Source organism: Schistocerca piceifrons, chromosome 9, assembly GCF_021461385.2.
Source record: "Schistocerca piceifrons isolate TAMUIC-IGC-003096 chromosome 9, iqSchPice1.1, whole genome shotgun sequence".
Classification (NCBI taxonomy): Eukaryota; Metazoa; Arthropoda; class Insecta; order Orthoptera; family Acrididae; genus Schistocerca; species Schistocerca piceifrons.
Genome location: NC_060146.1, coordinates 44,267,738 through 44,281,160, shown reverse-complemented (window position 1 = coordinate 44,281,160; position 13,423 = coordinate 44,267,738). Strand labels below are relative to the sequence as shown.

General features: G+C 43.0%; 1 protein-coding gene across 1 annotated transcript in view; it reads left to right on the top strand.

Moving 5' to 3' along the window:
* Positions 1 to 13,423, top strand: part of LOC124716682 (endothelin-converting enzyme homolog) — a 330,992-nt gene that overhangs the window by 86,425 nt on the left and 231,144 nt on the right. Inside the window, exon 3 of the mRNA XM_047243221.1 lies at positions 9,171 to 9,270. Within this exon, the coding sequence (XP_047099177.1) occupies positions 9,171 to 9,270 (100 nt within the window). The remainder of the gene's footprint in view (positions 1 to 9,170; positions 9,271 to 13,423) is intronic.

Here is a 13,423-nt window from a genome sequence, read left to right as displayed (position 1 = left end):
GTTCGAATACTTAACTTGCCCATAGAGATTGATAATGCTAAAATTAAAGATGCGCTTTCTAAGTTTGGTGAGGTTAAAGAAATTGTCAACGATAAGTGGTCGTCTCGTTACAAATTACAATGTTTCAATGGGATTAGATCTGTGGACATGGAAGTAAAAATGAACATTCCTTCTCACATCACGGTTGATGGTTATAAGGCTCACATTAAATATTCTGGTCGAGCCCCACCTGCCATATCCGCAATGAACTACGCCATCTTCGCCAGGACTGCCCCCGCCGAGTTTTTGTCTTAAAAAGTAATCTCCAGCCGCGGCGTAGATTAACACTTAACGAGGTAATGGCAGTAGATATTTCTGGTTCTTCTGCACACCCTGATGTTGATGCTCCCGAGGCAACTACCTCCGAGACCCCGCACATAACCGCTGATGCGCTTCCACCACTCGTAGGACGGCAAACTGCTGCGCCAGTTCGTCTTGAAAGTGAATCTCAGCCAAAGAAAAGGCCGCTGGAACGTAGTGATGGGCATTCAGATGAGGAAGTATCTCACGCGACTCCTGCAGCCCGGAAACCAAAACCATCAATCGCAGAGGATTTAGTACGAGATGATGTTATGCGGGTCGATTTTGAAGCCAGTGCGGATGGACTTGAGGGGATGCCGAATTCTGAGACGCCGGGTCATGAACAGGAACCTCCAATTCTGCGTGCCGCGCCCGAAGGACAACAGCCGCTACAACGAGCACACAGTGAGGAAGTGTTGTGTCAACAACGCGCTACAGCTGACACCCGACAACAAGTTCCGGGCGGAAGTAAACAAGTGAAAGTGTTTACCAACCTGCCAGCTGCCGGCGGCAGTGCTGCGACAACGACACGACCGCGTCTCAAAGAATCCACAAAAACTTCGGGACCTCAAAACGCCCCACGACGAAGGCTCAATCCACAGCCAAATCTCTCCGTTCCTCGCAACAAGGGCAATTCCACTTCGACGCAAGCGGATGTAGCACCCCGAAATATTAGTTGTGAAATTGTGTGGGAAGGGTTCGGTGATGACAACAGCAAAGAACTCGGCGAAGCCCATCCCCCACAGTAGTAATTCCATTGTTACAAGGTTTGTTCCGTGCTGTCGCCTAAGGTTGCAAAGCTTCTTCGTGTTTCTTTCTGTCCTCTTATCCGGTTATGGTTCGCAACATTCACTGTGTCGTTTTTGCTACAACCGGCCTATGATTCGTAGTGTATCACTTGTTATGGTTTTTATTTCGCTTCTTGATCCAATAATCCTCTCATGGCTGCCCACATTATACCTTTTTTAATTCTGCAGCCGGCACTCTTGAGCTCCATGCCATCGTTTTGTTATACTTTTACATCTCATTACCTATATGCTACAGGCCTATACTATCACCTCCCTTAATATCAATAGGATTACGTCAGAGTTAAAACTTGCTTTATTTAAACAATTTTTGTTTGACTCTGGTACAGATATTGCCCTTTTACAAGAGGTTGCAACATGGCAAATTAACATTCCCGGCTATGTTGCAATAATCAATTTCGCTCCTGAATTCAGTGCTGGCACAGCGATTTTAGTCAGGGAAGGAATACCTCTAACCGATGTCGAAAAGTTAGACTCTGGACGGGGCATAGGTGTGAATATCATGGGCGTCAGTGTAATCAATCTGTATGCACCATCTGGAAGTACACGGCGCGCTGACAGATCGAAGTTTTTTAAGGAGGATATCATTTACTTACTGCGGAGAGACTCTCCAAACTTGATCATTGCAGGCGATTTTAATTGTGTATTGCACCATAAAGATCAATCCCCCAATTTTAATTATTCCCCTGAATTAAACTTTCTTGTCTCCCAAATGAAACTGAGGGACGCATGGGAAGTTAAGTATCCCACGCTTGTGAAATACACGCACATTTCACATAATTCCAGTAGCAGGATTGTTAGAATCTATATGTCAAGTCACATAGTGAGGAATTTGCTACAAGTGGAAATCACTCCAGTCAGCTTCTCTGATCACTGTAGTGTGAGTGCTTGCATAAACTTAGACCGGCAACCAACTCACTGGTTTAGGAATCAGTGGAGCATGAATGTCGGCCTTTTAACAGACGACGAGCTCGAGGTCGAATTAAAGACAGCTTGGGAATTTTGCTTGCGCTCTGTACACAACTTTCCGAGTGTTTTGGAGTGGTGGACCCGCAAGGCGAAGCCCAAATTACGGAAAGTAATTATATCTTATAGTATAGAGAGATCTCGGGCAGTTCACCGTACAATGGAATTTTACTACATGGTCTTAAGCGATTTGTATGATCAGGCAGATGACTCAGATAGGCGCTTGTCCGACATCAAGAAAATTAAAGCGACATTATTAAGCTTAAAGAGAAAACAACTGGAGGGTCTTAAACTTAAGTCAAAAGCCAGATCTGTTAGCGAGGACGATACGGCTGCGTTATATCATCTGATTAAACATCGCAAGAACCGACGACGGATGTTCATGGACGAACTTTAAATAGAAAACGGTACTGTCCTCACTGTGCAATCAGGACGATACGGCTGCGTTATATCATCTGATTAAACATCGCAAGAACCGACGACGGATATTCATGGACGAACTTTAATTAGAAAACGGTACTCTCCTCACTGTGCAATCAGAGAAATCCACAGGTATTACAGTGCCCTGTATGAGGCAGGAGCAACGTAAGAGGACGATTTGGATGAGTTATTTGCGTTTACAACCTCCACAATTACGGCCGACGACAACGCCAGCTTATTTTCGGCTTTTAGTCCAGATGAAGTCCTAAAAGTAAATAGCCGGGCCCTGATGGCCTTCCGGTCGAAATCTATCAACGATATTGGAGAATCATAGGTGATAAGTTGACATAACCGTTAACGACGTACTGCGGGGAAAGTTTGTACCATCAGAACTTAAAGATTGTAAAATCGTGTTGATTCCTAAAAATAAGGGATGTAAAAAGATTAACAACTTCCGGCCGATTTCTCTTCTTAATTCAGATTATAAGATTATTGCGAGAGCTTTAAACAATCGAATGATGCCGTTGACCGCAAACATAATTGGGCAGACTTGTGCTTGTAGGCGATCCATATTTCAGACTTCAGCACAATATAGAGATATCGTCGCTCTGTCGTCTGCGAGCACCATTAATTGCGGCCTCCTTTTTGTCGACTTTTATAAAGCATTTGATAGTGTCAGCCATAAATACCTCTTCGAAACGATGCGGAGGATGGGCTTCGGGCATGACTCCATCGCTGTCGTGCGCAATATGATCACTGGTCTGGCCGCCACGATCTCCGTCAACTGCCAGCTCACAAGACCAATTACCATCGCAAGGGGTGTCCCCCAAGGAAGCCCCCTTTCCATGTTGCTCTTTGTCATCTCACTAGAACCATTGCTGCGGCTAGTACAAGAGCACATGACGGGCATAACGATCGCCGGGAAGAAAACTGCAGTTGGGGCATATGCTGATGATGTCGGCATCGTCGTGAGGAACAGGGATGATGTGATTCAACTGGAGGCAGACCTCAGAAGCTATTGTTCCGCTTCTGGCGCAAAAATGAATGAAACTAAAAGCAAATTTCTACGTATCAGGGGACTTGACGATGTCGGCCTAGAATGGGCTACCCATGTTACGGAACACAAATCTCTTGGGACGATACTGACGGTCCCTCCACAAAGGATGATAACGGCAAATTGGCGGGATGTCTCGTTCAAAGTCAAGGGTGCTTTAATAGATAACGTTTATCGCAGTATGGACCAAATTCAGAGGGTTAAATTTATAAATACAGGTATCCTGTCGCGAGCATATTACGTGGCACAGGTCTTTCCAATCCCCACTGTCATAGTCAAACAGATAATGCGAAAGTTGACCAATTTTCTGTGGCGGTGGGAAATATTTCGAGTTGACGTGAAGACTGTGACCCTCGACCCTCTGCATGGCGGTATGGGTCTGACCGATCTGAACGCCAAAGCAATGGCTTTGTACATTAAACGGATGACATCCTTAATCCAAAACTACTCTGACACCCTTACGGCAAGGTTGTTTGAGGCAGTCGCGCCGAAAAGCGTAGAACCGCCGATCAATGTGCAGACGATCGACTACCAGGTCTCCCACATCCGCGCATATTATCTGGAAAAGAGCTACTGGAGCGAGGTCCTTCTCCAACATCGACCCTTAACTGCCAAGGACATTCTGGAGCACAGGAAACAATATGAGGGCAAGAACAAAATCGAACAAAAGCACACTGGAGTCAATTGGGATGTCCTGTGGGCGAACATCAGCAACAGTGTACTTCCGTCCTTGGTCAGGTCGACATGGTACAAAACGGTTAACAACATTATCAGCACAAATGAGCGCCTGCATGCGATTGGGCTAAGCGACACAGCCCATTGTCCAGATTGTCACCAAGTGGATACTGTTCCCCACAGATATACTTGCAGTCACCGCATGCGCAATTGGCAATGGGTGCGTCAAAAAGTCGCCCTTATAACTAGGACTTCTGAAAATAACATCGACACGAACTTACTGCACAGACCAGACGTCAAATATTTTCCGCCAACTAAAAATAATGCCGTCATGTGGCTGTTGGGCCAATATACAAGTCATGTCTCCAATCGGCTGATGGGCGAAGATTACAGCGAGTTTCAGTTACACATGGAAACGGAAGATATTAAAATTAGAAACTACGCGGATCACCGTCGCAAGTACGGTAATATGCTTCATATTGCATTCAATAGAACAGGTATTGGATAGCTGTTCGAGCTCTAAAACCTTCACCCGTTTATGTATCAACCGAATGATCTGGCTCCAATCCCAACTGATGCTTTCCCAAAAAAAAAATAATAATAATAAATAAAAAAATAAATAAATAAATAAAAATAAAAAGAAATCAATGTTCCTTTACAATCAATGTGATGACAGGTATGAGGGCGGCACCGTGGCCAGGCCTCGGACTAATTGACCCCTGCCCTTCTTGCCGCCATCTGCCTGCCCCGCTCGCTATACTATTAAAAAAAAAGTTGGTAGAGCACTTGCCCACGATAAACAAAAAAAAAAAGAACTGGTTAAGGCGAAAAAAAAACGTGTTCGGTCAGAGGGTTAGCTACCCTCTGTAATAAAAAAAACTGAGTTAATGGATCAACTACTAACTTGAACAAGCGTCATGCGACGTTCGCCCCGAACACATACAACGACCACTAACGAACAAAATGAGAGCGACACAAAAAAGTTGGTAGAGCGTCAGCTCGTTGTATTTAAGGTACCAGGTTTGAAACCAATTGAGCGTAAGTATTCTTTTAACAGTTGATGCCTGAAATTTTTATATCCGAGAACAGTTTTCTGATACGTAAAAGGGCGTTTCGGAATTTGTTGTTCTTTTGGCAGTCTGCTTTCGCTTCGTTAGTTTAAATTAGTGAGTGATTCAAACACATATATAAGGGTGGCATAGCCAGAGTTCTGCTCTTAATGGGGACTTAATATGTACCATAGTATAGTATACTAAGCCTCTCGGCTTGGTAAGATCAATGTGTAGTATCCATAGGGGGGGGGGGGGGGTGAGGCCCCCACAAACTCCCCCACCCATATGCTATGCATAATGTACATGTAGTAGCACAGTGCAGCTGCTGTGTATAGCTGATAAGATCTACATGTTAAACTCAATATACTTTGTGCGGGCAGTCTTGGGTCATAAGCTAGTCAGTGTAAGTCATGCCGTTATGTGACTAGTAGTAGTGGAGTAATGGCAGTTCTGCATACCATATGGGGGCGTGGCTGGCCTCTCCCCCCTCCCCCCCCCCACCACAAATAGGATACTACACATTGATCTTGCCAAGCCGAGAGGCTTAGTATACTATACTATGGTATATATTAAGTCCCCATTAAGAGCAAGAGTCTAAACGCCAGAATCATCAAGACTCTGGCTATGCCACCCTTATATATATGTTTGTATAGGTAGATGTAGTGTTACCTATACAAATGTACACTATTGGTTTTCTACTTGCAACTAACGAAGCAATAGCAGACCGCCAAAAGAACGTGGGTACAAACTCCGAAACCTCCTTTTACATCTCAGAAAAATGTTCTCCCATATAATAATTCCACGCGTAAGGTATTGAAAAAATCGCTCTCACTGAGTCTCGAACTCCAGAGGTTTTGTACAACGATCTGACGCTCTCCCAACTCACCTACCAGAGATCTTCATACCAAAAGTTCACAGATATGCTTTTCGTGTACGCCATAGCTCTGGTGTTACTTTTAATTGCCATTTACACATGTTCTACTGGACGACAGCACACAGCACGAACTAAATCGGTGTTTTGGTTGATACTCTGTCGACATACAGCATTTGGTACCGATCTGAGGATCTGGCATCTGGAGGTTGGGGGTCAATGTAGACATGGACACAGTCTCTGGCAGCATTATGTGTTGATGACATGTGGCGTGTGTAGGATACAAATGTTAACACTAAAAGCAGCACGAAAAGTCAATTATTTCTGATGAACACGGTGGAGGATATCGTTTGAAGTGTCAGGTTAATGACAATGTTTTTGCATGGATACTGGCGCGAAAAACTTCGATTTCATACTCTCACTTTTTTAAGTTGTTATTCTTTTGACTTGTTCAGTGTGGCCAGCCACGAATTCCTTTCATGTATCAACACCTGTATCTCAGAGTAGTAAGTGCACCCTAAGTTCCCAATGACATGTTGTATGTATTCCAATCTCTGTCTTTGTCTACAGCTATTACCCTCTGCAGCTCCATCCAGTATGATCAGCGTCATCCCATGATGTCTTAACATGTATCCCGTCATCCCATCCCTTCTTCTTGTCAATGTTTTTCATATTTGCAAATGTTTGGTAAGTTCCTATGGGACCAAACTGCTGAGGTCATCGTATGAGACCAAACTGCTGAGGTCATCGGTCCCTAGGCTTACACACTACTTAATCTAACTTAAACTAAGCGCCTCATATCGCACGGCGTTTTACGTATGTTCCTTTCTTCGCGGGAGAACACCTTCAGTCTTCATCTTATCGGTCCAATTCATTTTGAACAAACTTCTGCAGTATCATACCTTAATTCGATTCTCTTCTATTCCGATTTTCCAACAGTCCATGATTCAGTACCATACCAAACTTACACTGTCGGAAATTTCTTCCTGGGATTCAGAGGGTTCAAATGGCTCTAAGCACTTTGGGACTTAACATCTGAGGTCAACAGTTCCCTAGACTCAGAACTACATAAGCCTAACTAACCTAAGGACATCACAATCCATACCCGAGGCAGGATTCGAACCTGCGACCGTAGCAGCAGCGCGGTTCCGGACTGAAGCGCCTAGAATCGCTCGGTCACAGCGGCCGGCTTCCCTGGGGTTCGGGCCTATCTTTGATACTTGTAGACTACTTTTGGACAACAATGACCTTTTTGCCAGTGCTTGTGTGCCGTTTATTTCGTCCTTGCTCCGTCCATCATTGGTTATTTTGCCACCGAGCTAGCAGAATTCCTTAACTTCATCTACTTCGTGGTCCCCAAATCTGATGTTAACTTTCTCCTAGTCCTCATCTGTATTACTTCTCTTTAATTTCGTATTTCTTCGATTTACTCTAAATCCATATTCTGTACTCTTTAGACCATTCCAACCAACAGATCCTGTAGTTCTTCTTCACATTTACTGACGATAGCAGTGTCATCAGCAAATCTTATCACTGATGCTTTCGCCCTGAATCTTAATCCAACTCCTTATCCTTTCTCGCGTCCGTCGGCCGTCGTAATTTAATATATTATTATTATGTTGATTGTTGCCGACTTACGTGGTGGGCCTTAATAAAAATTATATTTTATTTTATTTTGATTTACAATCAAACGCTTTTGTGAAGTTCTCCCTTTTTTTAACAATATTAATCTTCAGCATAAATTATTTGTTACGTTAATTAACGTTAGACTCACTGAATCTTAAAACATGAGCATATAAGTTGAACAATGGAGTAAGCTTTCCCTATTAATTTCCTCGGCTAGTCAGCTCATTTTAAAGCAAATAATCTTTAGTTATCAATTACGATTGCCCACACACGCGCGAGAGTATTTCTTCTTACCTCCGTTAACCATTGAATTGTAGTCGGAGTCCTGGCTCTGGCTCTCGGCTGTTGTACTGAAAATAAGAATCTTAAAGCTACGTATTTTCTGCAGCGTCGGGCGGCTGTGGAGAAAAATATATATTATGTTAATAGCGGGCGAGTTTTTCGTTTCCGCTAATTTTTATGTTATTATCACCACGTAATGGTGTCGTTGGCTGCATCGACCGCTGCGATTGTTGAACTGTAAATTACTCGAATGAAGGTTAATTCAAAGGAAGGCGGACATGAAATCGGGATCACCTCTTACAAATTAAAAGTGCGCAATAGTATTAAATGAATATATTATATGCTTAACTCATACAAATATGCTTACATTTGCCAGCACTCGCAAGATGTCCGTCTACACACAACCAAGACAAGAGAAGAAGCGAAGGCGACTAAAAAATTAACAAAAGAGCGTATCTTGTCGTCTCTTTAGATCATTTTGTTATATTTCTTTGCCATCGAAACTTACACACAGAAATTATTATTATATGGGTACATGAGAAAAATGTATATTATTAAATTTTAAATGTCTCTTCTTTATAAATAATGTTTTTTTAAGTCTTTCGTATTATTTCACTGGGGACGCTATACCTTTCCTTTACTTCCATCGTTGCTTCTTTCATGTATAGATTGAACAGTAGAGGCGAAGGATTACATCCCTGTCTTACACCTTTTTTAAACCGAGCACTTCGTTCGTGGTGTCCCACTCTTATTGTTCCCTCTTGCTTCTTGTACACATTATACATTACCCTTCTTCCGTTTAGCTTCCCCTTGTTTTTCTCGGAATTTCGAATATCTTACACCATCTTAGACTCCTGTCGACAAATCCTACCACCAACGTTTCTTAATTTACATGACTCTTGTTTCTGTTATAAATTGCGTCAGAACTACCTCTCTGGTGCCCTTACCCTTCCGAAAACCAAACTGACCGCATAGCAGCCACTTAACTTCCTTTGCCGTTCTTCTGTATAGTTTTCTTGTGAGAAACTCGGATGCACGAGCTGTCGAGCTGTCGCTGTATGTACGTGGGTGTTTTGCAGGCCCCTGCTGTGCGCCAGCGCGGTCAACCAGCTGCTGGGGATGGTGGTGAGCTACATGTACGTCGCAGAGCCCAGGTTCCTCAACAGCACGCGCAGGAAGGTCAGTAGCCGAACCAGAAGCACGCCTTGCAAACCAAGACCTACGCTCACAGTGAAGAATAAACTGAGCTCAGAGTTTAACATCGAGCTCAGCAAAGACAGAGAGCGCAGTACCACAAGAACTCAGGAAACAGCCCAGAATTCCCCTACTGCGAACTTCATTCGCAGTGAAAGCCACGAGACACCATTGGCGGTTGTCTTTGAAGGTATAATCTTCTCTGTGGTTGGTGTAACCACTCTAGTACCTCGAAATAGACGACAGAGGGATAGAGAAACAATTAAAATCGCTCAAACGAGGAAAGGCCGCTGGACCTGATGGGATACCAGTTCGATTTTACACAGAGTACGCGAAGGAACTTGGCTCCCTTCTTGCAGCAGTGTGCCGTAGGTCTCTACAAGAGCGTAGCGTTCCATAGGATTGGAAAAGGGCATAGGTCATCCCTGTTTTCATGAAGGGACGTCCAACAGATGTGCAGAACTATAGACCTATATCTCTGTTCGAGTATAATGACTTTTCTGGAGACTAGAAATCTACTCTGTAGGAATCAGCATGAGTTTCGAAAAAGACGGTCGTGTAAAACCCAGCCTGCGCTATTCGTCCACGAGACTCAGAGGGCCATAGACACGGGTTCACAGGTAGATGCCGTGTTTCTTGACTTCCGCAAGGCGTTCGATACAGTTCCCCACAGTCGTTTAATGAACAAAGTAAGAGCATATGGACTGTCAGACCAATTGTGTGATTGCATTGAAGAGTTCCTAGATAACAGAACGCAGCATGTCATTCTCAATGGAGAGAAGTCTTCCGAAGTAAGAGTGATTTCAGGTGTCGTAGGATCGTTACTATTCACAATATACATAAATGACCTTGTGGATGACATCGGAAATTCACTGAGACTTTTCGCGGATGATGCTGTGGTATATCGAGAGGTTGTAACAGTGGAAAATTGTACTGAAATCCAGTAGGATCTGCAGCGAATTGACGCATGGTGCAGGGAATGGCAATTGAATCTCAATGTAGACCAGTGTAATGTGCTGAGAATACATATAAAGAAAGATCCCTTATCATTTAGCTACAATATAGCAGGTCAGCAACTGGAAGCAGTGAATTCCATTAATTCCCTCCCATGAACCTGGACCTTGCCGTTGGTGGGAAGGCTTGCGTGCCTCAGCGATACAGATAGCCGTACCGTAGGTCCAACCACAACGGAGGGGTATCTGTAGAGAGGCCAGACAAACGTGTGGTTCCTGAAGAGGGGCAGCAGCCTTTTCAGTAGTTGCAGGGGCAACAGTCTGGATGACTGACTGATCTGGCCTTGTAACACTAACCAAAACGGCCTTGCTGTGCTAGTACTGCGAACGGCTGAAAGCAATGGGAAACTACGGCCGTAATTTTTCCCGAGGGCATGCAGCTCTACTGCATTGTTAAATGATGATGGCGTCCTTTTCGGTAAAACATTCCGGAGGTAAAATAGTCCCCCATTTGGATCTCCGGGCGGGGACTACTCAAGAGGATGTCTTTATCAGGAGAAAGAAAACTGGCGTTCTACGGATCGGAGCGTGGAATGTCAGATCCCTTAATCGAGCAGGTAGGTTACAAAATTTAAAAAGGGAAATTGATAGGTTAAAGTTAGATATAGTGGGAATTAGTGAAGTACGGTGGCAGGAAGAACAAGACTTCTGGTCAGGTGAATACAGGGTTATAAATACAAAATCAAATAGGGGTAATGCAGGAGTAGGTTTAATAATGAATAAAAAAAATAGGAGTTCGGGTAAGCTACTACAAACAGCATAGTGAAAGCATTATTGTGGCCAAGATAGATACGAAGCCCACGCCTACCACAGTAGTACAAGTTTATATGCCTACTAGCTCAGCAGATGACGAAGAAATTGAAGAAATGTATCATGAAATAAAAGAAATTATTCAGATAGTGAAGGGAGACGAAAATTTAATAGTCATGGGTGACTGGAATTCTTCAGTAGGAAAAGGGAGAGAAGGAAACGTAGTAGGTGAATATGGATTGGGGGTAAGAAACGAAAGAGGAAGCCGCCTGGTAGAATTTTGCACAGAGCACAACCTAATCATAGATAACACTTGGTTCAAGAATCATAAAAGAAGATTGTACACATGGAAGAAGCCTGGAGATACTGACAGGTTTCAGACAGATTATATAATGGTAAGACAGAGATTTAGGAACCTGGTTTTAAATTGTAAGACATTTCCAGGGGCAGATGTGGACTCTGACCACAATGTATTGGTTATGAACTGTAGATTAAAACTGAAGAAACCGAAAAAAGGTGGGAATTTAAGGAGATGGGACCTGGATAAACTGAAAGAACCAGAGGTTGTACAGAGTTTCAGAGAGAGCATAAGGGAACAATTGACAGGAATGGGGGAAAGAAATACAGTTGAAGAAGAATGGGTAGGTTTGAGGAATGAAGTGGTGAAGGCAGCAGAGGATCAAGTAGGTCAAAAGAGGAAGACTAGTAGAAATCCTTGGGTAACAGAAGAAATATTGAATTTAATTGATGAAAAGAGAAAATATAAAAACGCAGTAAATGAAGCAGGCAAAAGGGAATACAAACGTCTCAAAAATGAGATCGACAGAAAGTGCAAAATGGCTAAGCAGGAATGGCTAGAGGACAAATGTAAGGTTGTGGAGGATTATCTCACTAGGGGCTAGATAGATACTGCCTACAGGAAAATTAAAGAGACCTTTGTATGAATATCAAGAGCTTAGATGGAAACCCAGTTCTAAGCAAAGAAGGGAAAGCAGAAAGGTGGAAGGAGTATACAGAGAGTCTATACAAGGATGTACTTGAGGACAATATTATGGAAATGGCAGAGGATGTAACGAAGATGAAATGGGAGATATGATACTGTGTGAAGAGTTTGACAGAGCACTGAAAGACCTGAGTCGAAACAAAGCTCCAGGTGTAGACAACATTCCATTAGACAGCCTTGGGAGAGCCATTCCTGACAAAACTCTATCATGTAGTGAGCAAGATGTATGAGACAGGCGAAATACCCTCACACTTCAAGAAGAATATAATAATTCCAATCCCAAAGAAAGCAGGTGTTGACAGATGTGAAAATTACCGAACTATCAGTTTAATAAGTCACCGCTGCAAAATACTAACGCGAATTCTTTACAGACGAATGGAAAAACTAGTACAAGCCGACCTCGGGGAAGATCAGTTTGGATTCCGTAGAAACACTGGAACACGTGAGGCAATACTGACCTTAGGACTTATCTTAGAAGAAAGATTAAGGAAAGGCAAACCTACGTTTCTAGCATTTGTAGACTTAGAGAAAGCTTTTGACAATGTTGACTGGAATACTCTCTTTCAAATTGTAAAGGTGGCAGAGGTAAAATACAGGGAGCGAAAGGCTATTTACAATTTGTACAGAAACCAGATGGCAGTTATAAGAGTCGAGGGACATGAAAGGGAAGCAGTGGTTGGGAAGGGAGTAAGACAGGGTTGTAGCCTCTCCCCGATGTTATTCAATCTGTATATTGTGCAAGCAGTAAAGGAAACAAAAGAAAAGTTCGGAGTAGGTATTAAAATGCATGGAGATGAAAGAAAAACTTTGAGGTTCGCCGATGACATTGTAATTCTGTCAGAGACAGCAAAGGACTTGGAAGAGCAGTTGAACGGAATGGACAGTGTCTTGAAAGGAGGATATAAGATGAACATCAAGAAAAGCAAAACAAGGATAATGGAATGTAGTCTAATTAAGTCGGGTGATGCTGAGGAAATTAGATTAGGAAATGAGGCACTTAAAGTAGTAAAGGAGTTTTGCTATTTGGGGAGCAAAATAACTGATGATGGTCGAAGTAGAGAGGATATAAAATGTAGGCTGGCAATGGCAATGAAAGCGTTTCTGAAGAAGAGAAATTTGTTAACATCCAGTATTGATTTAAGTGTCAGGAAATCATTTCTGAAAGTTTTCGTATGGAGTGTAGCCATGTATGGAAGTGAAACATGGACGATAAATAATTTAGACAAAAAGAGAATAGAAGCTTTCGAAATGTGGTGCTACAGAAGAATGCTGAAGATTAGATGGGTAGATCACATAACTAATGAGGAAGTATTGAATAGGATTGGGGAAAAGAGAAGTTTGTGGCAGAACTTGACCAGAAGAAGGGATCGGT